The 23500-nt window shown below is 36.9% G+C and overlaps 3 protein-coding genes across 12 annotated transcripts in view; 1 reads left to right on the top strand and 2 right to left on the bottom strand.

Moving 5' to 3' along the window:
- Window positions 1-20379, top strand: Pfas (phosphoribosylformylglycinamidine synthase). Of its 7 annotated transcripts, none has more exons than XM_073967000.1 (8): window positions 1-125; window positions 14660-14811; window positions 14875-15085; window positions 16068-16990; window positions 17047-17387; window positions 17443-17657; window positions 17723-19520; window positions 19582-20379. In XM_073967000.1, exons 3-8 carry the CDS (start codon window positions 15008-15010, stop codon window positions 20274-20276), a joined length of 4050 nt encoding a protein of 1349 aa, XP_073823101.1. In that variant the 5' UTR covers window positions 1-125; window positions 14660-14811; window positions 14875-15007; the 3' UTR covers window positions 20277-20379. The 7 variants fall into 7 exon arrangements, with proteins under 7 accessions (XP_073823101.1, XP_073823100.1, XP_073823099.1 ...); XM_073966999.1 differs by having other exon boundaries at window positions 9-125; window positions 14622-14811; XM_073966998.1 differs by having other exon boundaries at window positions 14-165.
- Nup214 (nuclear pore complex protein Nup214) lies at window positions 6925-14009 on the bottom strand. Its single transcript, XM_073966993.1, has 11 exons — window positions 13789-14009; window positions 13549-13687; window positions 13300-13487; window positions 12200-13246; window positions 11856-12129; window positions 11523-11794; window positions 11275-11456; window positions 10685-11041; window positions 9325-10626; window positions 7388-9268; window positions 6925-7065 (listed from the first exon to the last, which is right to left on the bottom strand). Exons 1-11 carry the CDS (start codon window positions 13822-13824, stop codon window positions 7041-7043), a joined length of 5703 nt encoding a protein of 1900 aa, XP_073823094.1. The 5' UTR covers window positions 13825-14009; the 3' UTR covers window positions 6925-7040.
- LOC141393659 (FAST kinase domain-containing protein 1, mitochondrial) overlaps window positions 20363-23500 on the bottom strand; it is a 15626-nt gene continuing 12488 nt past the window's right edge. For 3 of the 4 annotated variants that reach the window (XM_073967004.1, XM_073967002.1, XM_073967005.1), the window contains exons 8-10: window positions 20870-20979; window positions 20713-20795; window positions 20363-20647 (exon numbers count right to left, since the gene is read on the bottom strand). In XM_073967004.1, coding sequence (XP_073823105.1) covers window positions 20440-20647; window positions 20713-20795; window positions 20870-20979 — 401 coding nt within the window. In that variant the 3' untranslated portion in view covers window positions 20363-20439. The remainder of the gene's footprint in view (window positions 20648-20712; window positions 20796-20869; window positions 20980-23500) is intronic. The other variant, XM_073967003.1, reaches the window with a different exon arrangement.

The following is a 23500-nucleotide window of genomic DNA, read 5'->3' as shown; positions in this document are numbered from 1 at the left end:
GTTCTTTTGTTTTGACAGATATGTGAAAATTGTTTATTTACACTGAAGAATTCGTGAAATTTATTAGAAAATCGTAAAAAAGTGAACAAATGTCGTTTAAAAACGTCATTAAATGGCTACAATAAGTAAATGTTTAATGTTGCATTTTGGGTGATAACAGAAATGGCAAGTTCTGAGGAATACCAAGGAAATGGAGTGGAAGCTGTACCAGCGATGTTAGGACATCACAGGAGATCAATGATTGGTTCAAATGAGGTTCAGCATTTAGCCAATTCCAAGAATTGTAAATACAATTCGTGAAACATCCGATATTTTCTCCAGTATAAGAACCAATTCTATGAATGCTAAGTATAATTTCTAATGCTTTCTTCAACACTTAAACCAATTTAATGAATTTTAAATACAATTTCAATAAATTCCAATTGTAATTCCAATTTTTTTTGTTCATGGCATATAACGACCGGTACTTAAAATACTATTCCAGGAAATTGTTTGGTGTAGATACCATTCCACTGGGTTATCGACGATGACGTGATTAAGATCTCAAAATGGTTTGGATCTTTTTGGGGCAACGGTCTGGACTTATATTCCATCAAAATATTTGATTCTATTCAAGCTTGAGGGCAAGTGATTGGACATGTCATCTTTTTAGCACCAGCACCCATTTTTTCCAAGACTGCGACCCCAAAAGTTCCAAATCGTGTACATTACTCTCTCTAGGAACAACAATCGCAGACATGGGTTGCTCCAGATTGGGTCCTTGTATATTTGTGAACCGCTTTATACAGTATGCACCTTTTTGATTTGTCCATACCTGAAAACGGGGAACGCTTTAGTTACAGTACTTGCTTGGGCGTTACCGTGAGAGCCATCCCAATCACCAACTAGTAGGTTGGCCCGACACACTAGGTCCATCAAGAATGATCTTCACTTTCTAGAGAGGAAAGCCCAACGATACAGGAGAGAACCCCTTGCTCAACAAGCATTTCAAGTAGGTTTGTATAGCTTTCACATAGTCGCAGTTTCTAATGTAAACAAATATAGTGTGAATAAAGTCCACCACAAACCAGGGTAGTTTTTGCTCAACTATACTCGGGATATTGCAGTCGTCTAAATTCTTATAGGGCAAATGTTGATAGCACCATGCATAGCACTCTTCGTCTTTTAAAGGTGCGATGCCAAACCTAGTCATTTAACTTCAGTGGATAGTTACATCCCATTCTTGGAACTGAAGTTAGACCCAATTTTGTACCAAATTCTGAAAGAATTCAGAGATTCAGACCGAATTCGTAAAGAACTCTGAAAAAATGTTAGCGGTAAATGTCCTAATATTTGTTTTTGTCGAAAACATATTGCGATTAAAAATATAAAGAAACTCTTATCACAATAAGGTAGAATCTATTCCATTTCCAATATTTCAACCATCTTTGATGGTCATCCTCAGGGATTGGCTTTCAAAAACAAGAACATTTGTTTTATGCAACTATAAACAATATGGTAGAAATTTATAATAACAATGATATTTCTTTCTTTTTATAAGAATAAAAACAAAAAAATTTTAATTCTTAAGTTGACCTCAAGCCAAAGAAAAAAGCGTCCAAAGGTCAACAATAACCTCAAAACATACAAAATTTCTAATTATTTTTTGTTGCTTTCAACCTAAAATACAATTAATTATCATTACAGATACAAAATATTCGTATTTTTTAAAATAAATGACCACACTTAAATTTTTTTGTTCAACTCACTTTGATTTCGGTAGTGAGAAATTTCAGCACAAATTTGCCTCTTTTTCTCACTTTTTTTACATTTGTAATAGCTAATTTTTTCACGAACGTGAGTTTTGCTTACCCTCTTGTTGTTTATAATAAGGGAAGAGTGAGAACATAACAGCACTCACGGCGATATGATGTTTATAATAGGGGAGGAGGGGAGAAAGAGAAAACTCACGGTGAGATGCCGTTCATAATTGGGCTGATTATGGAATATAGTTTTGTTGTATGCAATATTGTTTATTAAGGATATGAGATAGAACTATGTACTTGGATTTTCATAAAAATGCTCCCTTACCCTTAAAACCCGAGAATTATAGGGTGTATGTAGACTTTTTTGGTTGACTGTATGTCGCTGAATAGTTTTTCAATATCGGCATGAGATGTAGCGTTTTCCAAATCGGAGTCATTATTCCTTAATAATTCTTGCCATACCGTAGAGTAGAGGTTATTGGAGTTTGTGTACTGCATTTTGGTCATTAAATGTTTAAAATGATGTATAACTTTCTCTTTGATTGCTTGAGGTGTTTGTGGTGTTACAACAATTTGTATTAATTTCGTCGTCATTGACACGAACTTCAGAACGTGTTTCATTCTGACATCATTAGAATTTCTATCCGACTCATCATAAAGTCTTCTCACTACAATATCGTTAAACAACTCTTGATATCGATCAATGTTGAAGGTCTCATAAAAATATTGATTGCTGATATCATCAATTGATTGCTCTGGGTTCTCCATCAGTCTCTTTGCGTATTGTACTTTTAGCGTATATCCCTTGAATTTTATGCGTCCCAGAAAATTGGTATTTTATTAATAATCAAATGGAAAATCATACTTGAACAAGCTGTACCTGCAATAAAATTTGACACTAAAATAATAAGTAAATGGGGAAAGTCGTACATCCACAGTTTTCCGTTATAGCAAAGGTTATTTTCATAGTACAAGGGTACCATGCCTTGATGTAACTTCTGCGAGTCGCAGACGATGCCTGCTACTTTTAAACCGATGCTGTCTGCGGCACCGAGCATCTGTGATAGCATGCTGTGTAAATCCATATCATTATAATGTCCACGGCCTTCGGCCACGGCCAGTTTTTACATAGCCCAGATAGCATAAATCCATACTGGGATGTAATTGGTCTGCTATCAACATTTAATGCATCGAAACTTAGTATGCATATTTTATATTCATCGGATTTATTGGCGAAAAATTTCGCAATCTTCCTCTGAGTTGTCCCGGCTAATCCCATTTGTTGTCTCGGGAGCAAACTTTCAATCGTAGCGATGTCGGGTAGCCTAGTAGCCAACCCTATAAATATCGAGGTTTAAGGGTAAGGAAACATTTTTATGAAAATCCAAGTACATACCTAGCTCTATTTCATATCCCTAATAAACAAAATTAAATAAAACAAAAATATATTCCACAATACGAATTACGGTAAATTCTATAAAAATAAAAAAATAATGGGGAAAAAGTGTAAATACACCCCACTGAAATATTGATACTACCGTAAAATTTATGGAATAAGCAATATAAATTTTAACTTTTATTGCTTTTTCGGATGTCTTTGGTTGTCCATGATATCTTTTAGACAAAATAGGAACATATTTGTGGATTAATTGCCGTTATTTAAGGTCAGACTTAGCGTATAGCTTGTTAACCCAGATAAAGCCACTGGTCGTTTAAACTCCACAAAAAATGGTTGCAAAAATTGATGTAAAACTCTGGTTTTTTCGAACATTTTTGTGGGGTTTTTTGCATTTTGTTATAGTATTGTCTGTTATCTTAAATTTCACGCTGATAACGCTACATTTGATCCACGCATTTCCACGCAATTGGCCAAAAACCCAAGCTATTCAAAAAATCGACTTTTGATGAAAAATTTAAATATGCGATAAAAATTTAATCAAAAATGTTAGAATCATATAAAGTCAGGGATTTGTTAGGAATATACAGCCCTATTCTGAACGCATGGGAGTTGGGAATTTTTACCCATTCCCACATTTTCGTATTCTGAATAAAATTTTGTGGGAGTTTTTTTCCCATTTCCCATCTCCCCTCATTCTGAATGATGTTCGAATTGGGAATTTGTTCCCATGGGAAAAAAGTATACATTCTCTATCTTGAATTGTGGGAGAATTTTGTGTCTTTTTGTGGGAAAAATCTCCCCAGCAAACAGTGTGGGAGTTTGAAAAAAATTTTCAAGAAATTTCATATTTTTATGAAATTTCCTATTTTAAGACATCTACACGACAAAATTATTGCAAATATTTATAATCGCCATGTGTTTGCTTAATAAAAGCATACAAAATGTACTGTAAAATATGCCATTAGTAGACTTCGGATTTTGCATATTCTTATATGATACAAAAACCTGCAAGAATCTAACATGTTTTACACCGATAAAAAAATTTCCTTTATGTTATCGAACAAAACAAAAAAAAAAAATGTAGTAAAAATTAGTAGATTTTTGCAGTTCTGGAACAGACCATATGTATTGAAATACGAGAAAAAGAGTCATGGTTGATTCTGTTAACGCAGCACAGCAAGTAAAAAAGAATTTTTGGCAATAATTATTAAAATATATTGGAAAATAACCATAATACATACAATCTTTACAACTTGTATTCATTTTCGTAATATAATCTTCCGGTTTTTTAAATCAGACGACTAACGTTCTATTGAAAACGTATTAGTCTCCTCAACGACACGACAACTATCACACAAACGTACATACATATATGCTAAATTATTGCAATGCTATTTCATTTTCCGAAATGCCTTTTCTTGAATAGGATCGTTATTTTTGAACGTAGAAGCTTGAAATTTTGCAAGGGCATGTGTTTTAGTTTTAGATTCAATCAAAAACGTATTTTATTTATTTTTTTGAGATACGTTTTCTGAAATATGTAACAATCGAGAAAAATATCCGAATTTTTCTTTTTGATTTTTTTTTAAATATGCAAAATACGAGTTCTAGCGATCATAAGGAATAAGTAAAACTAGCGATATACGCGTTAAACCCCTAACGAAAATTATTCCGAATCAACATACAATTTTTAAATTAGTTGCAAATTTAAAAAGTTCCTATTACTTTATACACAAAACTTATGTTTGCCTACTAATTAAAAAAATGCTTATACCAATTCGCAAATTCTGAAGAAAATGTGCTTATTAGAACAACACCACACATCGTTGACTCCATTCACTTAAAAAAATCCATAAATCAATGCACGGTTGTTGAATTAAGTGAGTTGTGCTTTGCTAATCTAATTCAAAAACCGCGAATTCAATGCAAACAGGCATTTTGTATTACAAAACAAAATTACATCCCCCCAAAAGTATGCTATAATAATTTGGTGTAACTGATTTCGAATTTCGAAATTCCAGCTCCCATCATTTGCTGTTCCCACGTCGTTGAGAATATGGAAAACGTGGGAATGGGAAATTTCGCTCCCCTGGGAAACAGTTCCCATGGGAATGTTCAGAATAGGGCTGATAGTAAGAGTATTTTCTCAACCAAAAACCAAGGGATAGGCATGTAAGGATACACCTGTGTTACCCTCCAAAGTTTTTGGAACTTTTAAAAGAAGGCCCGATTGTAGGAAAACTATACGTTTTAGAGAAAAAAGTTATTTTTTAAAAAATGTTTAAAAAATCTCAAAAATATAATTTTCATAAAAAAAATTAGGTTTTCTCGCAAAAAAAATTCTCGGCGCTAAGTGGGTTAATGCGGACCCTTGCAGATTTCGTTGAGTTTTTCAGTCTGTTACTTTATAAAACCACAGCAAATATAGTGATACTGATAATTTTGAGATCCCATTGCGATTTGAAGTAGTCCTTGTGGACATTATATGATCCTGAATTTCGTAAAATGTACGACTTCCTGACTTTTCTCATAGAGTTTATAGGTTTCACAACATTCCAAGGGGTAAATTACAGTGAATCACAGTCAAAAGTATCCACTTCAGTTTCTTTCATTAAAACTGCGATTGCTGAAAATTGGTTAATGATATCGATTTCATTCCTTTTTATATTTGTACATTAGTGTCTTAACTTAAATATAATAAAATAAAATTAAAGAAATTCAGGTAAATGTAGATAAAAAAAATAAAAATGGTTAAACAACATCGATTTCTACCTCACAGTGAAAAGTATGCACTCTAAAAGTTTCATGAAACAAAAAGGATTTTTTAGGAGTTTAGCACTTGGTATGACATCCTTTGTTATCCTTGACAGCTTTTAGCCTTTTTGGCACAGATTTAACAAAGTTTTCGGGGCAAAATATCGGAATTTTTCCCCATTCTTCTTGCAAGGCATATTTCCCAATAGAGTGCTGTTGGAGTACATGTCGAAATCTTAACTGGTGATGGGAAGACAATATCAAACCCATTTAGCAGATGAAGCAAAAGCACTTAAGCTTGGATTAAATGAAGAGCGGAGGAAACACACATGTTTGCGATTGAAATCAATAGAGAATTTTCATAATTTTTGTTAATTTAACAAAGTTATTAATATTTTTGTTTTACACAAATAATAAATGCATTTTATTTTGTTATTCAAAACACGTGCTCTGGACTGCCTCCTATTCTACCCCAAAGGGTCAGTTAAAATGCAATGCCAAAGGGTCAGTTAAAATGCAGTGCCAAAAGTTCAGTTAAAATGCGGTGCAATGGAGTGCCTCTTTCCGGGGTCACTCCCTTGTAAAAATCATGAGTGAAAATGCATAATTTGATGCACTTCCAAATCACTTGTACATATCATTTAACTGCCTCTTTTGAGGCAAACTTTTCGCTGGGTAAATATTCACTAATATGTGGAATATTGGAGATTTTCCTTACGCCATATAATAGAATTTCGTCTCCACATTGCTCCGTGGGTAGATATGGAATGCTTTTATTTCGTGTCATATGACATTGATAGATAGTGTAAACAACCTCTTAGTGGAAATATTCACGAAAGAAAACCAATTTTCTGATAGCCGAAAAAGATTGTCTTACGGAATAGACTTTCGTAGCACTGTTTCTGTACAAAACTACTTTACATACGAATTTACAGATCTTATTACAACTACATATATTTGGTGATATAATAAAATATTTTCCCAAGAATAAATTACCCTGTTCACGTACAACATACGCAGCATAAGTTTATGTTGAGAGTGAGACGAAAATGATTTTCTCCTTTTATTGAACGATACATTCAGACTACATACCAAGTATAACAAAGTATTTTTGAACGAATATACATACATACACACTTAAATTAACGATAACTCATAAAGGATGACCTGAAAAAGAAGAGAAAACGGAATTTTTAGTAAAGTTTGCGAAGTATCTCAAAATGTTCACCATCTATAGATCTCTTTTTTACTGGCTTAGGTGGCATACATGACAATGGAAACGTAAACTTTATTTTGCGTAGTTGGTCTAAAAATGAATATTCAATGATTAAATAAAATAAGCCCATTTATGTATATCGGTTATACAATTTAATGACCTTGGAAGCTTTTGTAACAATACCAATCCGTTGCCATTCAGCACAACTAGATCTATTGATGGCTAATAAAGTATGAAACAGTTTTAAAACTACAGTCTTGTTCCACAACTTACCCTCCAAAAGCCGGCTTTTGTTGATTTGGAGGCTGTGTTGATTGAGCCAAATTACCAAATGATAGACCAGTATCAGTAGAGCCCAAAGTTTCAAATATATTACTTTTTGCGGTACCTGTATTGGCGGCGGCGGTAGCACCAAACCCTCCAGTAGCTGCTGTGGGAGATGTAGCCGCAGCAAAGGTGCCAAACCCTTTAGGACTGCCAAAAGTCGGTGCCCCACCAAATGTAGGTTGAGCTCCAAACGCAGGAGGACTTCCAAACGTAGGAGGACCACCAAATACAGGCTTGGCAAATGCCGATTGTTGTGGAGAACCAAATGCTGTAGCACCAAACCCACCTCCAGCGCTGGGTGAACCGAAAGCTGGAGCATTGGATGTTTGTGAAAATGAACCAAAACCTGATGACGCAGTTGAACCAAACGCTGATGCTGTGTTCCCTCCACCAAATATCGATCCTCCAGATGTAGAATTGTTTCCGGCATTTCCTGCCCCACCAAATATTGATCCGCCCGATGATGCACCACCGAAGGGACCAGTTGTCGAGGATTGAGTAGCTGCGGCACCACCTCCAAATATATTACCCGCAGATGCTGCTGGTGCGGCGGCAGCTGTTTGGCCAAAAGTACTTTTACCAAAAATGGAACCGCCACTAGAGGCCGATTGTTGTGTGGGAGAACCAAATATATTTCCTCCTTCGGCTGGTTTTGCATTTGCAGCTGCGGCACCACCAAATATTGAACCAGCAGTAGCAGCCGAACCAAACGGGCTTGTAGTGGCTGCACCACCTCCGAAAATAGACCCACCACTAGCTGGAGCTCCAAATGCCCCAGTTGTACTACCACCACCAAAAATACTACCACCTGCTGGAGCACCGGGAGGTTTAGTTGCAGCCGCTGCAGCGGCAAATAGCCCAGTTGTTGGGGCAGTTGCTGTTGTCGAACTACCAAATACAGATTGGTCAGGTTTGGGGATACCGCCAAAAATGCTACCACCAGTTGTGGGTTCGGCGGGTTTTGTATTACTTCCAAATATAGATCCAGTACTTGGTGTTGTGGCGGTTGTGGCAGTTGGTGCCGTAGATCCAAATAGCGAAGGACCAGACGAGCTGGCTGCACCTCCAAATATTGGAGCTGAAGCTGTGTTGGTTGTAGCCACGGTAGATGTCGCCGCTGCTGCTTGGGCGAAAATAGATGAAGCACCTGCGGCCCCACCAAAGATGTTACTGGCTGTAGTAGTTGTACCTGTTGTTGCTGCTGTTGTGCTTGTAGTGGTAGAGGGAGCAGAAGATGTTACAGATAATGAACCAAATACTGGTAAAGCTGAACTTTTTTGATCTGCTGCAGAGGTGAAAGAAAATACCGAAGTTGTTGTTGCTGTGGTTGTGGAAGATGCGGCACCTACAGAAGACGCTGTGGTTGTAGTTGTTGTTGTGGAAGTCGTTGTTGTAGCCTCAGTAGATGTTGTTGAAGGCTTGCCAAAGATATTTGTTGTAGACGTGGTAGTAGTACCAAAAACAGGCGTTGTTGCTGCAGTTGGCTTTCCTCCATCACTTGCGGTATTATTTGTGGAAAAGCTAAATGGTGATGAGGTGGTTGATGTCGAAGTTGAAGTAGCAAATCCCGAAAATATATTGGTTGGTGTTTTCGCTGAATCTGCTGGTTTGGTATCCGGTTTGCAAATATTCAATGATCCAAATAAAGAGTCAGCAGCAGGTGCCGTGGAAGTTATAGTAGTGGGGGTTTTGTTTGCCGTAGTTGTTGTTGGCAAACCTGTAGATGTGATTGTAACATTTGGTGGAGCTGAACTTGTAGTAGTTGTTATGGTAGCAGTTGGACCCTTAGAGGCTGTATTACCCAAAGCAATGCCACCAAATGAAAAGCTGAAAAGAACAAACATGAGGTCAACAGTTACTGAGCTATAAATTTGTATTCCTACCTTGGAGTGGAACTGGCGGAAGTTGTGGCTTGAGAAGGCTGTGAAGAAGATACTTTGGTTTCTTGAGGTTTAGCTGGTACTACTCCACTGGCTTCGGAAGGTTTGGCGCTTGATGTGGCAAATGTATTTGCTGTTGTTGTCGACGAAGATAAACCACCAAAACTAAATGTTGTGCCAGACCCACCAAATGGTGTGGATGATTCCGAGGATAAAGCAGCAAATGGCTTTGCCGTAGTTGTCAATGACAACCCGGAACCAAATGCTGAAGAAGAGAACAACGACCCAGAGGATGAAGACGGAACTGGGGTCGTAGCGGTTGCAGCAGCTGTACTAGCGGGTTTTGCACCAAATCCTCCAAAAGGCGTTGTGGTTGTTGTTGAAGATACACTACTTGCTGGAAGATTTGTAGATGTTAGTGTGGAAGAAATACCCCCGAAACTGAAAGCCTTTTCCGGCTCATCCGGTATCTTAGAATCCTTTGAAGCAGTGGTGGTGGTTTCAGTCGTCGTCAAGTTAGCAGGCTTGCTGCTAGAAAATGCAGCAAAACCTGAGTTATCACCAGCTGGTGTTAAAGATCCTCCCATAATATTAGGTTTATTTTTAGTATCATTACCACCAATCACTTTGGCAGAAAATGATATGGGTGTTGCGGGTACAATATTTTCTTTTTGTGCCTCAATATTTAGATTTGATTTTACCGGTTGGCCAAACGTGACTCCACTACCTGATGTTGATGTTGCAAAAGCGGCAAATGGTGAAGATGCCGAAGAAGCAAGTTTTGAGGGATCATCGGGCTTCGATGAGGTCTTTACAAAAGAACTTTGATTGCCAAATGACAAGGTGGAAGAAGTAGCTGGATTGGGAGTAATAAACGGCGATGGTTGACTTGTGTTTGCCAGTAGCGGTGGTTTAGAAGCCATAGGTTTAGCTAAAAATGTTTGCTGTTGTTGTTGCACATTTTGTGGCGGTATTTGTTGTGAGGATGTTGGTTTTTGCGTCATTGTCTTTTGTGTAGACACTTGTTGCTGTTGCTTTTGTATTTGTTGTTGCTGCTGCAGTTGTTTTTCTTTCATTTCTTTTTCCTTTTGCTTGCGTTCACTTTCAAGTTTAGTTTCCAAAATTACTTCAGATTTAAGACCAACACGATCGGGTCTTTTGGGTTTTATTATAGATATCTGTTGTTGTTGTTTAGCAAAGTTTCTAATAGCATTTAATTTACTTTCTGATAATTTTGAGTGGGATTGCGAAACAACCTGTGAAAGGCTCATAGAGAGTATGGAATCTGCCAAGGATTCCATGGGGCTAGAAGAGCAAGAAATAAATTATTACACTGAGGTCTCCTTTTTTGATACGTACATACCCTTGACTTTTACTTAGGGCTCCTACAGCCACGAGTGTAACATCCTTATCGCTGCCTGGTTTATAATTTAAACCTTTTTGTTTCAGTTTACTTTTTATGTGATTCATTTTGGATCGTTGACGTGCCAGTAGATCTTTAAGTTTTGACATCCTCTGATAGATGCCATCCAAACAGGGTATATGCATTTGATTTTTTGAATTGCGTCGTACAACATCCTGATATTGAGACCATTGGGCATCAATTAAATAGTTGACTTGATTCAGTTGTGTCTGATTGGTTGCCACAAAGGCCTGTAGTTTGGCCAATTGTCTTCGATTTGCGGGATCTGCAGTGGATGCTGAGGTTAAGCGTGAGAGGCTGTATGGAAAGAAGAATTTAAAACATTGGAAATCTCTTTGTGAGTGATATTCTCCCACAGGTTTAACTACAAACTGCTCTCTTTATTTATTTCTAGCAATATCTTCCAGTTTACTTATGGGTACTTTACACGATATGTTTTTTACATATGAGTTGTCACTTTGCATATACATTTTGTATGGGAGAAGTGACAACTCATATGAAAAATACATATCGTGTAAAGTACCCATTACTTGGGATTTTTGTACATTTCCAACTTTGACCGGCATTCAGCCAACATAGCATATGACTCATTCATTGCATGCCTCAAGCTTTGAACATCCTGTTCGAATTCATGATCATCTGCTTGTTCAATAATTTCTTGAAGATCATTTAGTTGTTTCGTATAAGATTTGATTTCATTGGGTGTTCCAATCTAAGGACAACAAGACCAAATATATAATAAAGTGATTTAACAGACAATGAATATGGGCCTTCTTACATTTTCCATAAGCTTCATGGTTTGCATTTGTATCTGCCTTATTTCTACATCAAAAGCCTGTATCTGTATAGCTATCATTTGTTTGACAACATCATCAATTTCACCAACATTCATAGTGACTTTTGGAGTAGCTGGGGAAGATTTGGGAGCTGCTTGAACCGGTTGGGGTGCCTTAAAGGTTGGCGGAACTGTATACAAAGGTTGATTGGAGTCCGGTTTTGTTAAAGTTTTATCTGAAGCAGATGTTGCTAATGGTTGGCCAGCAGGTTTCGCTACAAGGTATTAAATATTGAAGTTTTTGTTGATATAAAAAAAAGAAATATGTACGTTTACCTCCGAACCCTCCCTGACCCGCAGAAATACCACCAAATGCTGGTACAGCAGATTGCGTTCCAAAACCAGGTTTTGATGCCGATTGTTGTGATCCAAAAGGTGTTGTGTTTCCCGAACCAAATGTCAATCCTGTTGTTGTTTTGGGAGCAGTGACCGCAGTGGGCATAGCAGCCATTGATGATGGTGCAGACGATACTCCAAATCCCGTGCCTACGCCACCACTTGGCTTAGATGTAGCAGCTAAGCCTCCAAACATGGGTACAGGCTTATCTTTCTACAATTGAACATATTTTCTTATTAGAAAAGGATCTTTTTGAATGTTTAAAGCTTTTAGAACAACTTACTATGGCTGGTGTTGATGTAACCATATTTGGCCCCAATGTAAACGTCATATCACCAAAGCCAGTACCACTACTAGCTTGTTGTTGTGTGGCTGCTGCGGAATTTCCTCCACTTCCTTTTTCAGCGGCACCTTGTGACTTTTGCTCGCCGCCACCAACACCCAGTGTCTGGTGTAAAGGTTTAAACTCACCTGATGTATCATTTAAAGGTGGTGGTGGTGAACATACTCCTGCAGCATTTGGTGATAAATTCAAGAAATTAAACGAAACCAAATGTCCATGTGTGGAAAGTACATGGATCATGGGCATAACCGGCAACAATTGTTCACCCATTTTTGTTTGGTGCGAAGAAGCGGTGTCAAATACAAAGCCCATGGGAAATGTTTCATCCTTCGACTCGGTCAAAGGCATTTCTATACGAGCTTCATCCAATAGGGTATATTGAATCCAAGTAGGATTTTCACCCGTTTCTTTGGTACCCAATATACCCACCTCAACACCATTTGCTGAAGAAACAAGCAATAGATTCCATTGTGATATATGATTAAATGTCAGCTGTTGTGTACGCGGTCCCGGAGCGCTATAGCAAATATCATAGTAATTTATGTATGTAGGGTTCCCAGCCTTGGGTGCGTTAACAATAAATAGTGAGGGACACATTTCTTCACCTCTTTGCAGGAAAATTACAGCAAACTGAAATGTAGATAACCAATGTACGGCAATACAATCAAATGGACCAGGATGTATTCCGGGTGGACATGGTATAGCACGTGCTGGTTGTAAATTTGGTTTGAATTGTTGTAATTTACCATCGGGAAAGCCGAAAACAATTTGTTTTCCCTTGGGAGACCAACAACCGGATTTCACTTGATTCTCCTTTCCCAAGGTAACTTTGTCATAATTGCCTCCTGAATTCAAAGTAAACATTGTCACTGAACCATCATTTAAGACCAATGCAATGTTGTTGGCAATCACCGGATTCCATAGCAGTTGTAAGGCAAATACATAACTTTCTGGCGACACGGGGACATTGTAAATGGGATTAATCGACTGTAAGTGGAATAAACTGTTTAAAATATTCTTTGAAGAAGATAATATCTTACCGCTGTTAAAAAACAATCCACTTGAAAGATTTGTAAAAATCCGGTATTGTTTTGCATGTAATTTACCGCTAACATTGATCCATCACAACTGCATGCCATTGCCTTGGGCTCACCCGGCAGAGATATAACACGCACCGGCAAATCTTTGCCATTGCTCTTGTAATCGATAATGTCCTTTAGTTTAATAACTATAAAATAATTAAAATATTTTTGTTACTCAAAATGTTGTTGTTGTTTGTTTTCTCCTACCTTTTAACTCTTTCACGTTGGGATTGCCGGCAAACAATAGTCCCTTTGTTGACGACACTGCCAATAGACTTACTAAACTTTTTAATTCTTTACTTTCTGGGAAAAGTGGAAATTTGCCATGTAATTTAAATTGTATGTCCTGTAAATAAAGGAGAAATAAGTAAACGCCTTTTTCAAGTGGCTGAAAACAAGCAAGCCAAAACATGCCGCAATCAAAATAAATCCAATTGCATTCATTACCTGCACATCTACGGAGCCTGGTGCATTTTGGGCCATATTGTTTGTATTAGGCTTTCAAATACAATTATCCTTAAATATTTTTGTATTTTCTTCCTTTTTTAAAGAGAAACTACGATTTATTTCTGCAAATTTACAACCAAAACACTATTTTCACTAAATAAGAGCGCAAAACAAAGACCACGGCCTACGGAGATTAAACAATGACGGCGTCATTTAGCAATACGGCGTTTCTTGACGCACTCTGCATAATTTTACTTTACGTTACGTGTCTGTACTAACTTACATTCTATGTGGCAACACTGAATAGTGGATCACTGCGTATAAAACGTTAAAATTCTGCAATTTTCTTTAACAAAAAAGTAAAATTTATTAAATTAGAAGTTCCACGTAACAGTGATTCGTGTTTTATTTAATTAAAATTGTGTAAATTTAATCATTTAAATGATAATAGTTGAATATAAATTATAATCTTTTTGAGTGTTGCCATCTTTATTTTGCTCTTTTATAATGAGAGAGAATTTGAATTTCATAAACTCATTCTCCAGCATAATTGAGAGCCCCCACTATCCCCACTATATAGAGGCCAGAAAAAAACAAAACATTTCGAGGAGATCGTTGTAGCACGTTTTTTGCCGGCAAGATCGTGTGCGGTATTTTCTTTGCGCAAATTTTAACCAGCCAATTTATTTATTAATTGAATTGATTCTAAGCAATTAGATGCCATCAATATTGATCACAATTTTTGGGTTTTAATGTTATTGTATTAAAAAACAACATCAAGTGAATGTATGGTAAATAACAAAACAAAAAATATTTCTTATCAAAATCAATAGATTAATAAATAATAACAACAATAACGTATATTACACAGCCTTGTTTGTGCTACTGCATCCTCACAACCAACGAACTCTACTTCTCTGATGCAAAAACATTTACGTCTGTCAATATCACTGATAACCCCCCATTAAGGAACAAACCCCGGCAACAAGTAAACAAGAAACGTGCAGACAGACAAACTTGTTAGTAAGTAACATGCATATATTTATAATTACAACAAATAATATGCATTTTTTTTGCTTGTCTCAGACTGTGTAGGTTTACTTGGCTATTGATTCATATTTCATCGTTTTTAAATCAGCAGTTGATAGACGACTATTGTGGAGTGTTGACGGTCATAATTCAATCTACATCTAATTCGGTAAAAGCAAGGAAACCCATTATGGCTATTATACGTTTTTATACCACTGAGGCCTGTAATGAGGTCCATCGCCAGAAGCTTTTAAAATTACTTAAAGCGGTGAGTAATCAATTGATATTATCTAAAAGAAGGAGATCTACTGACCATGAATTATATAAATAATAAGTCATCATCATAGTCCCAGCGACATTGTTACATAAGATGCTGTGCTGGACAAATCGACCTTAATAATAACTTTGGTTTAAATCGTCCTAATATGTGATTAATTTAAACCAATTAAATTTAACATAATTCGTAACTTGAATTACCCATAAAACGTAAACCTCAATAACGGTCACTTGAAGTCATTTGATTCATAATTTAACTTCAATATTTAATATGTGATTAATTTAAACCAATTAAATTTAACATAATTCGTAACTTGAATTACCCATAAAACGTAAACCTCAATAAAGGTCACTTGAAGTCATTTGATTCATAATTTAACTTCAATATTTAACATTCTTTATTAATTCGACTCATCTCAAATGATAAATTAATTATAGATGATATTCCCTAAGGCTTCAAATTACCTTCATAATAAAGTGAATTGAATTGAAAGATGATTTCCCCAACAAGAAAAAAACCTAAATAGAAAACGTTTCATAAATTTGCATACGTCTTAGTTTACATGGCCGACAACGGCCACGCTAACTCACACAGACAGTTGTGCGTTAGTCGTTACATTACCAATACCCACTCTGTAATAATAAAAAGATGTTGGATTCAATTTCAAGCCAAAATATCATGTTCATTAAAAAACAAGTCCAGTTTATGCTTATGACAGATCTCCTTGGCATATTTTTGAAGGCCCATATCTTCGAAAATATGAACTTCTGCAACAAAAAATATATATCGGCGATAGACATGGCAAAGAAACTTAAGCCCATTTTTCAGTGGATGGGCGATTAAGAAATTCGTACGTGCCCTACCGTGTGATGTTTATGGAATTTGTTTTTTACACATCTTTTTGAAGCAAAACATCCTCTGGTTCATATTGAACAAGATTTTTTTTACCAAAATTAATTTTTTTATTTTCCAGAACTTTTCAAATGTCGATTCAGTTCAAGTGGAGAGATGCTATCACGTGGAAACAACCCAACCTCTAGACTCAAAGTCGATCAACCTCTTAAAATGGCTATTGAAACATCCTCAAGGTGAAGAATCTAGTTTATGCGACACCTCCAAGCTGCCAAATGAGAAGACCAATGAATCTCTGTTAATTGAAATTGGTCCACGTTTCAATTTCTCTACACCATTCTCTACAAACTGTGTTAATATTTGTCAAAATGTTGGATTACATCAAGTTATCCGTCTGGAAGCCTCAGATCGTTATTTAATCGGTTATACAGCCGGCCAACCAAATGCTGACGAATTGGTGGATTTACTAAGCGATCGCATGACTGAGTGTCGTTATACAAAAGAAAACTTACCCGTAAATAGTTTCAACGAACAGCTACCTCATTCTCAGGAATCATGGTATAAGGTTCCGGTTATGGCAGAAGGACGTAAAGCTTTGGAGGAAGTTAATGCCAAATTGGGGCTGGCTTTTGGTGATTGGGATTTGGATTATTATACAAATCTCTTTAAGAATATCTTACAACGGGATCCAACTACGGTGGAGCTGTTTGATTGTGCCCAATCGAATAGTGAACATTCAAGACATTGGTTTTTCCGTGGTAAAATGATTGTTGATGGTGTAGAACAACCCCAGTCTTTGATACGCATGATAATGGATACCCAAAACAACTCGAATCCAAATAACACCATTAAATTCAGTGACAATAGCAGTGCCATAAAGGGGTTTAAACATGTTACCATACGCCCTCAGTGTTTCGATGGACCTGGGCCAATGTCATTGGTAACAGTGGATAATGATTTGATTTTCACCGCCGAAACCCATAATATGCCAACGGCTGTGGCTCCGTTTAGTGGAGCCACCACTGGAACTGGTGGTCGTTTGAGGTATATAATTTTACTTACTTTATAGTTTTCCATAATTATGAATACGTTTGTTTCAGAGATGTCCAAGGCGTTGGCCGCGGAGGTATACCAATTGCCGGCACAGCAGGTTACTGTGTTGGCTCTTTGAACATTCCCGGTTATCCACAACCCTATGAAAATGCTTCATATCAATATCCCCCTTCTTTTGCCAAACCTTTAAAAGTCCTTATCGAGGCAAGTAATGGAGCCTCCGACTATGGTAATAAATTTGGTGAGCCGGTCATTACGGGTTTTGTCAACTCCTATGGCCTAACCAATGCCCAAGGAGAACGTGATGAGTATGTTAAACCCATTATGTTTAGTGGTGGTATGGGTACAATGGAGGCTACAATGCGTCAAAAATTTGATCCCAAGAAGGGTAAGTTGTTTTTTTTAACGCTTTAGTTTTAAAAGTTAAATTGTGTTTCTCGTAGGCATGTTATTGGCCAAAATTGGTGGCCCGGTTTATCGCATTGGTGTTGGTGGCGGTGCAGCCAGCTCTGTGGAAGTCCAAGGCTCCAATGACTCTTCATTGGATTTTAATGCCGTACAAAGAGGTGATGCTGAAATGGAAAATAAATTAAATCGTGTTGTTCGGGCCTGTATTGAAATGGGTGATCGTAATCCCATTATTGCCATACATGATCAGGTATGTGGGAAAATATTTCCAATTAAAATTTTAACTGAATTTACCATATTTTCTCTCATTCACAGGGTGCTGGTGGCAATGGAAATGTCTTAAAGGAGTTGGTGGAACCTGGTTTTGCTGGTGCAGTGATTTTCTCCAAAGAATTCCAATTGGGCGATCCTACAATTAATGCCCTGGAATTATGGGGTGCTGAGTATCAAGAAAATGATGCCATTTTGTGTAAATTTGAAGATCGTCCTCTGCTGGAAAGTATTTGCCAAAGAGAACGTTGTCAAATTAGTTTTGTTGGCATTGTAACGGGTGATGGTCGTGTCACGCTAATTGAAAGTGATGCTGATTTTGAAAAGGTTCTCCAAGAAGACTTTGATCGCACCAAGTTAGGTCCAATACCATTTGATTTGGAATTGAAACATGTTTTGGGGGATATGCCTAAACGGGAATACCAGTTGCAACGTATTACCAACAAATTGGAACCATTACATTTCGATAAATCCTTTGATTTTGCCAAGAGTTTGGAATTGGTGTTGAGTTTGGTGTCTGTGGGCAGTAAACGTTATCTGACCAATAAGGTGGATCGTTGTGTTACCGGTTTAATTTCCCAACAGCAGTGTGTGGGTCCCTTACACACTCCCCTGGCTGATTTTGGTTTGGTAACGGTGTCACATTTCAGTAAGGAGGGTATTGCCACTTCATTGGGTACTCAGCCCATAAAGGGTTTGTTGGATGCTGGAGCCATGGCTCGTATGAGTGTTGCTGAAGCCTTGTCGAACTTGGTGTTTGTAAAGATTACTGAATTGGCAGATGTCAAATGTTCTGGCAATTGGATGTGGGCAGCAAAATTACCCGGAGAAGGTGCTCGCATGTTTGATGCCTGCAAGGAAATGTGCAGCATAATGAAGGAGTTAAGGATTGCTGTTGATGGTGGCAAAGACTCCCTATCCATGGCAGCCAAGGTGGGTTCCCAAACTGTCAAATCACCCGGTACATTGGTTATTTCCACCTATGCTCCCTGCCCCGATGTAAGTGTCAAAGTAACACCAGATCTAAAGGGACCTGCTGAAGGAAAGGACACCGTTTTATTGTGGATTAACATTGAAAACAAATTCCGTTTGGGCGGCAGTGCTTTGGCCCAGGCATATAAACAACAGGGCAATGAGTGTCCTAATTTGTTGAATTCACAGGTTCTGGTGAATGCCTTCAATGTTACCCAAGAGCTGTTAGCAGAGGGTAAATTATTGTCAGGCCATGATATTAGTGAAGGCGGCTTATTTGTTTGTGTTTTGGAGATGGCCTTTGCTGGTTTGGCTGGCCTGGAATTGGATCTTACAAATGTCCTTAGCCAAATACCCTTGGAAAATGTGGATTCCTCAGCTAAAACTCTACCTGAATTGGCTGTTCTCTATGCCGAAGAATGTGGTTGGGTTTTGGAGGTGGAAAGCAAATATGCAGTGGAAGTTCAAAAGAAGTTTAGTGAATTGCAAGTTCCCAATCATCTAATTGGTCAAACAAAGGGTTATGGTTTGGATAAATCCATTAAAATAACGGCCAAGGGAAAGACCCTCTTAAGCAATAGCGTGAAAACATTGTACCAGCAATGGGAACGTATTAGTTTTGAGCTGGAAAAATTGCAAGCAAATCCTGATTGTGCCATTGAAGAATTCAATACCTTGGAATATCGTACGGGACCTAAATATAAAACCACCGTAGATTTGAGTTCAGAATTGGTGTTAAAACGGGTCAGTAAGGCGGTTACAGTGGCTGTTTTACGTGAGGAGGGTGTCAACAGTGATCGTGAAATGATTGCCTCGCTGATGAAAGCCAATTTTGATGTCCATGATGTTACCATGTCGGATCTGTTGAGTGGTAAGTGCCAAGGAAAATTATTTGTTTTTACACTATTTTTAAATTTCCTTGTTGTTTCCAGGCAAAACCTCTTTGGATCGTTATCGTGGTGTCATATTCCCTGGAGGTTTCAGTTATGCCGATACCTTGGGCTCAGCCAAGGGCTGGGCAGCCAACATCATGTTCAGCGATCTTTTGGCCCCACAATTTTCGGCATTTAAAAAACGCCCTGAAACATTCTCCTTGGGTATTTGCAATGGTTGTCAATTGATGAGTTTAATTGGTTGGGTGGGAACCTCAAATGCTGCAGCCAGCCAAGAAGTCATTTCCAAACCTGATGTGGCCCTCTTGCACAACAAATCTGAACGTTTTGAATGCCGTTGGTCTACTGTGTGTATTGCTGATAGTAAAGCCATAATGTTGAGTAAACTTAATGGTTCGGTATTGGGTTGTTGGGTGGCCCATGGCGAAGGACGTTTCTCGTTCCGTGATACTAAAGTGTTGGATAACTTGAAGCAGCAAAAGTGTGTGGCATTGCATTATGTGGATGATGATGGCAAACCCACTGAGGTATATCCCATGAATCCCAATGGCAGTACAGAAGGCATTGCAGGTCTTTGCTCGGAAGATGGTCGCCATTTGGCTTTAATGCCTCATCCTGAACGTTGTCATGCCATGTATCAATGGCCATATGTATCACCTGGTTTCAATGTCAAGTCCCAGGCAAGTCCTTGGCAGGTAATGTTCAATACTGCCTATGAATGGTGTACAAGTTAGAGCGCCCAGGATTAGTAATCTCCACATAAGTTTTTTTGTACATTATTTTTTTTGTTTTCATTTCTAACAATAAATAAAAAAGATCATTTACTTATACACATAATCAACACACTATAAATAACTTATTTTTTGGGGAATATTGTCGTCCTCCAATTTGTTCAAATCAATTTGATATTTGCAGTAAACATTTGAGATATTTTGTCTTTGCCCCAGGTGCATTCATGTATTTGGAATTCCAGTCATGCTCGTTAATGTGTAGAACCTTGTAGCCCATCATTTCCAAATGTTTAATTTTCAGTGAATCAGGACCTCGCAGGGCATTCAAGTCGTTGGCACAAAACGAATCTAGTTTGAGTAATAATATTGCAACTCTGCAAGAGAAAAGAATAGATTTGTTAATACAATTGCCATAATTCAAGGTTTTTAGGTTTCCTACTTTGTTATACGATCCAACATGGTGGTCTCAGCTGGCCCTGGTAAGGGTTTCCGGTACTTGTCGAAATTTATCACAAAGTCAATCTGTAGAAAACGATATTGAAAGTAAAATATCTATGTATGTATGTGGATTCGAACTTTCTTATGCTGTTACCCACCTGATAGCCATATGGCGTTGTGTGATTACAGCGGAAATAGGATTCATCTTTAAGTACGTTTGTAAGGAGATTTTTGACATCTGTATTGAAAGGGGTTTCCACAAAAGGTTCTGTAATGAAACAAGAATTTTTGTTATTGATATTTCTTTGAAAGGAAGACGGAGTGAACCGATATAGACCATGTATGAAAAATCCACGATTATTGGTCAAGAAGTCGCTCAAAAATATTCTTTAAAAAATCCACGTTTTTTTCAATTCTTTCTTTATTGCGTATAATATTAATATGGCTTAGAAATAAAATATATATAGACAAGAGGTTAGGAATTTCTAATTCCTTTTCTACTTTATAATTATTTTAAAAATGTAACAAATGTAAATGTAATAGAGTAAATAAATTAACATATTTTTAAATGGGAAATACGCAAAAACAAAACCATTTTAAACCATTTTGATGTCAGTTACGTTATTGAGGTAAAATTATGATGATATTAAATCATTAATATGCTGATATGAAGTGTGTCTGCGTACTCGATAATTTGTAATAATTATTACAAATTATTACTGAATGTTGTTTTTTTTACACAAATGTTATTAAAAGAGAATGAATTGAGAAACTTGTTTTGAATTTTTTATTAGTCCCAATTTACATTAGGCGAGTTTACTTGCGGCAATTGTCAGTTTGTAGGTGAGAGAGGGTGCTGAGAGGCAAAGGGTTACCATATGCCTCACCTCTCTCTCCATCGAACTGACAATTGCCGCAAGGAAAATTGCCTAATGTAAATATGGACTTACTAAGAACTTATAATTTTTACTGAAGGAATTTTGTTCAGTAACATTTTGTACCTTTAGGCAGTTGTCAAAAGTTTAAAATATTCAAATATCATAATCGTAAATATTAATCAAATTGAAAATTTTTACTGAATGTTGTCTTTTTACTTTTTAATTTTTTCCTTTGAAAGATTATAAAATGCTTTACTCTCTAAAAAGAAGTTACTGAGTAATATTTACTGAGAAAGTACAAGGACAAACCTATTGAGATGTTTGGCATTTTTCAATAAAATTTTCTGTCATCTTGTTTATCTTTTGTTGAACTAATTCGATTCCTGTAACATGATGTAGACGTTGAGTTGAAAATAACCATGGAAGGTTGCATATCATTTTGAGAATTTTGTTTTGACAAATTTGTAATTTTTTGATATAACACATCGCCGAAGATGACCATACTGGGGCGCCATAAAACATAAGTGGCTGAAAAATGCTTTTATAGAGTAGTTTATTATTATTTAAACTCAGCTCAGATCTTCTATTGATTAAAGGGTATATCAATCTTATGATATTATTTATTTTATCCACAACATATGGTATGTGACTCTTAAAAGTTATTCGGGTGTCCAGTATGAGACCCTGATATTTTACTTCGTTCTTCCATATAATGTTTTGGTTATTAAAAAGAATTTGTCGCTGTGGCACGAATCGAGGGCAACGCTTTCTGGTGAAGTATATCGCTTCTGTTTTGTCAGTGTTGAGAATAATTTTCCATTTGAAAAAATACTTGCTTAATTTTATTAAGGCTGATTCCAGGCATTCAATGATATTGTTGGATAATGTACCAGGACAAAGTATTGAGGTATCATCTGCAAAGATTGATGCTGTGCATCCGCCAAGATCAGGAAAATCTGAGGTGTATATATTGTATAAAATAGGAGAGAGGCAGGAACCCTGAGGACATCCTGCAACAATAGTTTTCTTCACTGAACAAGACGAGCCGATTGAAACAATGAATGTTCTTTCAGATAAGAAGCTTTGAATTATTTTTATTTCCATAGGGAAATTAAATTTGAACATTTTATAAATTAGTCCGTTATGCCAAACGCAATCGAATGCTGATTTGATATCCAATAAGCCATACCTGTAGATTTTCCAGAGGAAAAATTATCATGAACAAAATCTCTTATTTTAATTAAAGGTTGTTAGTGTTGTGTTCCTTTCTAAATCCGAATTGTTCTGGAGGAATAATATTGTGTTGCTCAATAAAACTGAGAATTTTCTCTTTGACTACTTTTTCCAAAATTTTGCTCATCGAAGATAGTAGACTAATCGGTCTATAATCGGAAGATGACTTTCCAGTTTTATTAGCCTTTTTAATGGGGACGGTTTTTGCACATTTCCATATTCGAGGAAAATAGCTTAAGCTTAAGCAAGAATTTATGATAAAGGTTAAGAAGGTAACTCCAGCACGAGGTAGGTTTTTCAAGCAAATGTTATTAATATTATCAAATCCTGGAGCTTTTTTATTTTTTAACGTCTTCAAAATTTCACTGGTTTTGTCAATGCTAACCCGAAAACTTTCTGGTAGGCTAGTGTTGCTGCAATGCACCTCCAAAGCAATTTTATCTACTTCGTCAATCGTATTCCTATCACTTAGATGAGATGATAATGAATGGTTGTTCAGGAAATGTTGAGCTAATAATTCACATTTATCCCCTGTTGTGAAGTATGATGTGTTATTACAGACAATGGTAGGGATCTGATTATTTTTTCTTTTCAAAACTTTGGAGATATTCCAGAATGGCATGATCTAAAGAAGATAACGTTTCATTCCATGAACGGTTTCTATGTTCCAATAATTCG

This window comes from Musca autumnalis, unplaced genomic scaffold, assembly GCF_047663935.1.
Source record: "Musca autumnalis isolate F117 unplaced genomic scaffold, ASM4766393v1 scaffold_2, whole genome shotgun sequence".
Taxonomy (NCBI): Eukaryota; Metazoa; Arthropoda; class Insecta; order Diptera; family Muscidae; genus Musca; species Musca autumnalis.
This window is presented reverse-complemented; position numbering and strand designations above follow the sequence as displayed.

Excerpts from the sequence above, each read along its gene's own strand:
- Nup214 (XM_073966993.1), bottom strand. The coding sequence starts at position 13,824 with ATGGCCCAAAATGCACCAGGCTCCGTAGATGTGCAG. Across the intron at positions 11,457-11,522 it reads CCATGAAGCTTATGGAAAAT|ATTGGAACACCCAATGAAAT; the intron begins GTAAGAAGGCCC and ends TGTTGTCCTTAG. Across the intron at positions 7,066-7,387 it reads CAAAAGCCGGCTTTTGGAGG|GTCATCCTTTATGAGTTATC; the intron begins GTAAGTTGTGGA and ends CTTCTTTTTCAG.
- Pfas (XM_073967000.1), top strand. The coding sequence starts at position 15,008 with ATGGCTATTATACGTTTTTATACCACTGAGGCCTGTAATGAGGTCCAT. Across the intron at positions 16,991-17,046 it reads GGAACTGGTGGTCGTTTGAG|AGATGTCCAAGGCGTTGGCC; the intron begins GTATATAATTTT and ends CGTTTGTTTCAG. Across the intron at positions 19,521-19,581 it reads CATGTCGGATCTGTTGAGTG|GCAAAACCTCTTTGGATCGT; the intron begins GTAAGTGCCAAG and ends TGTTGTTTCCAG.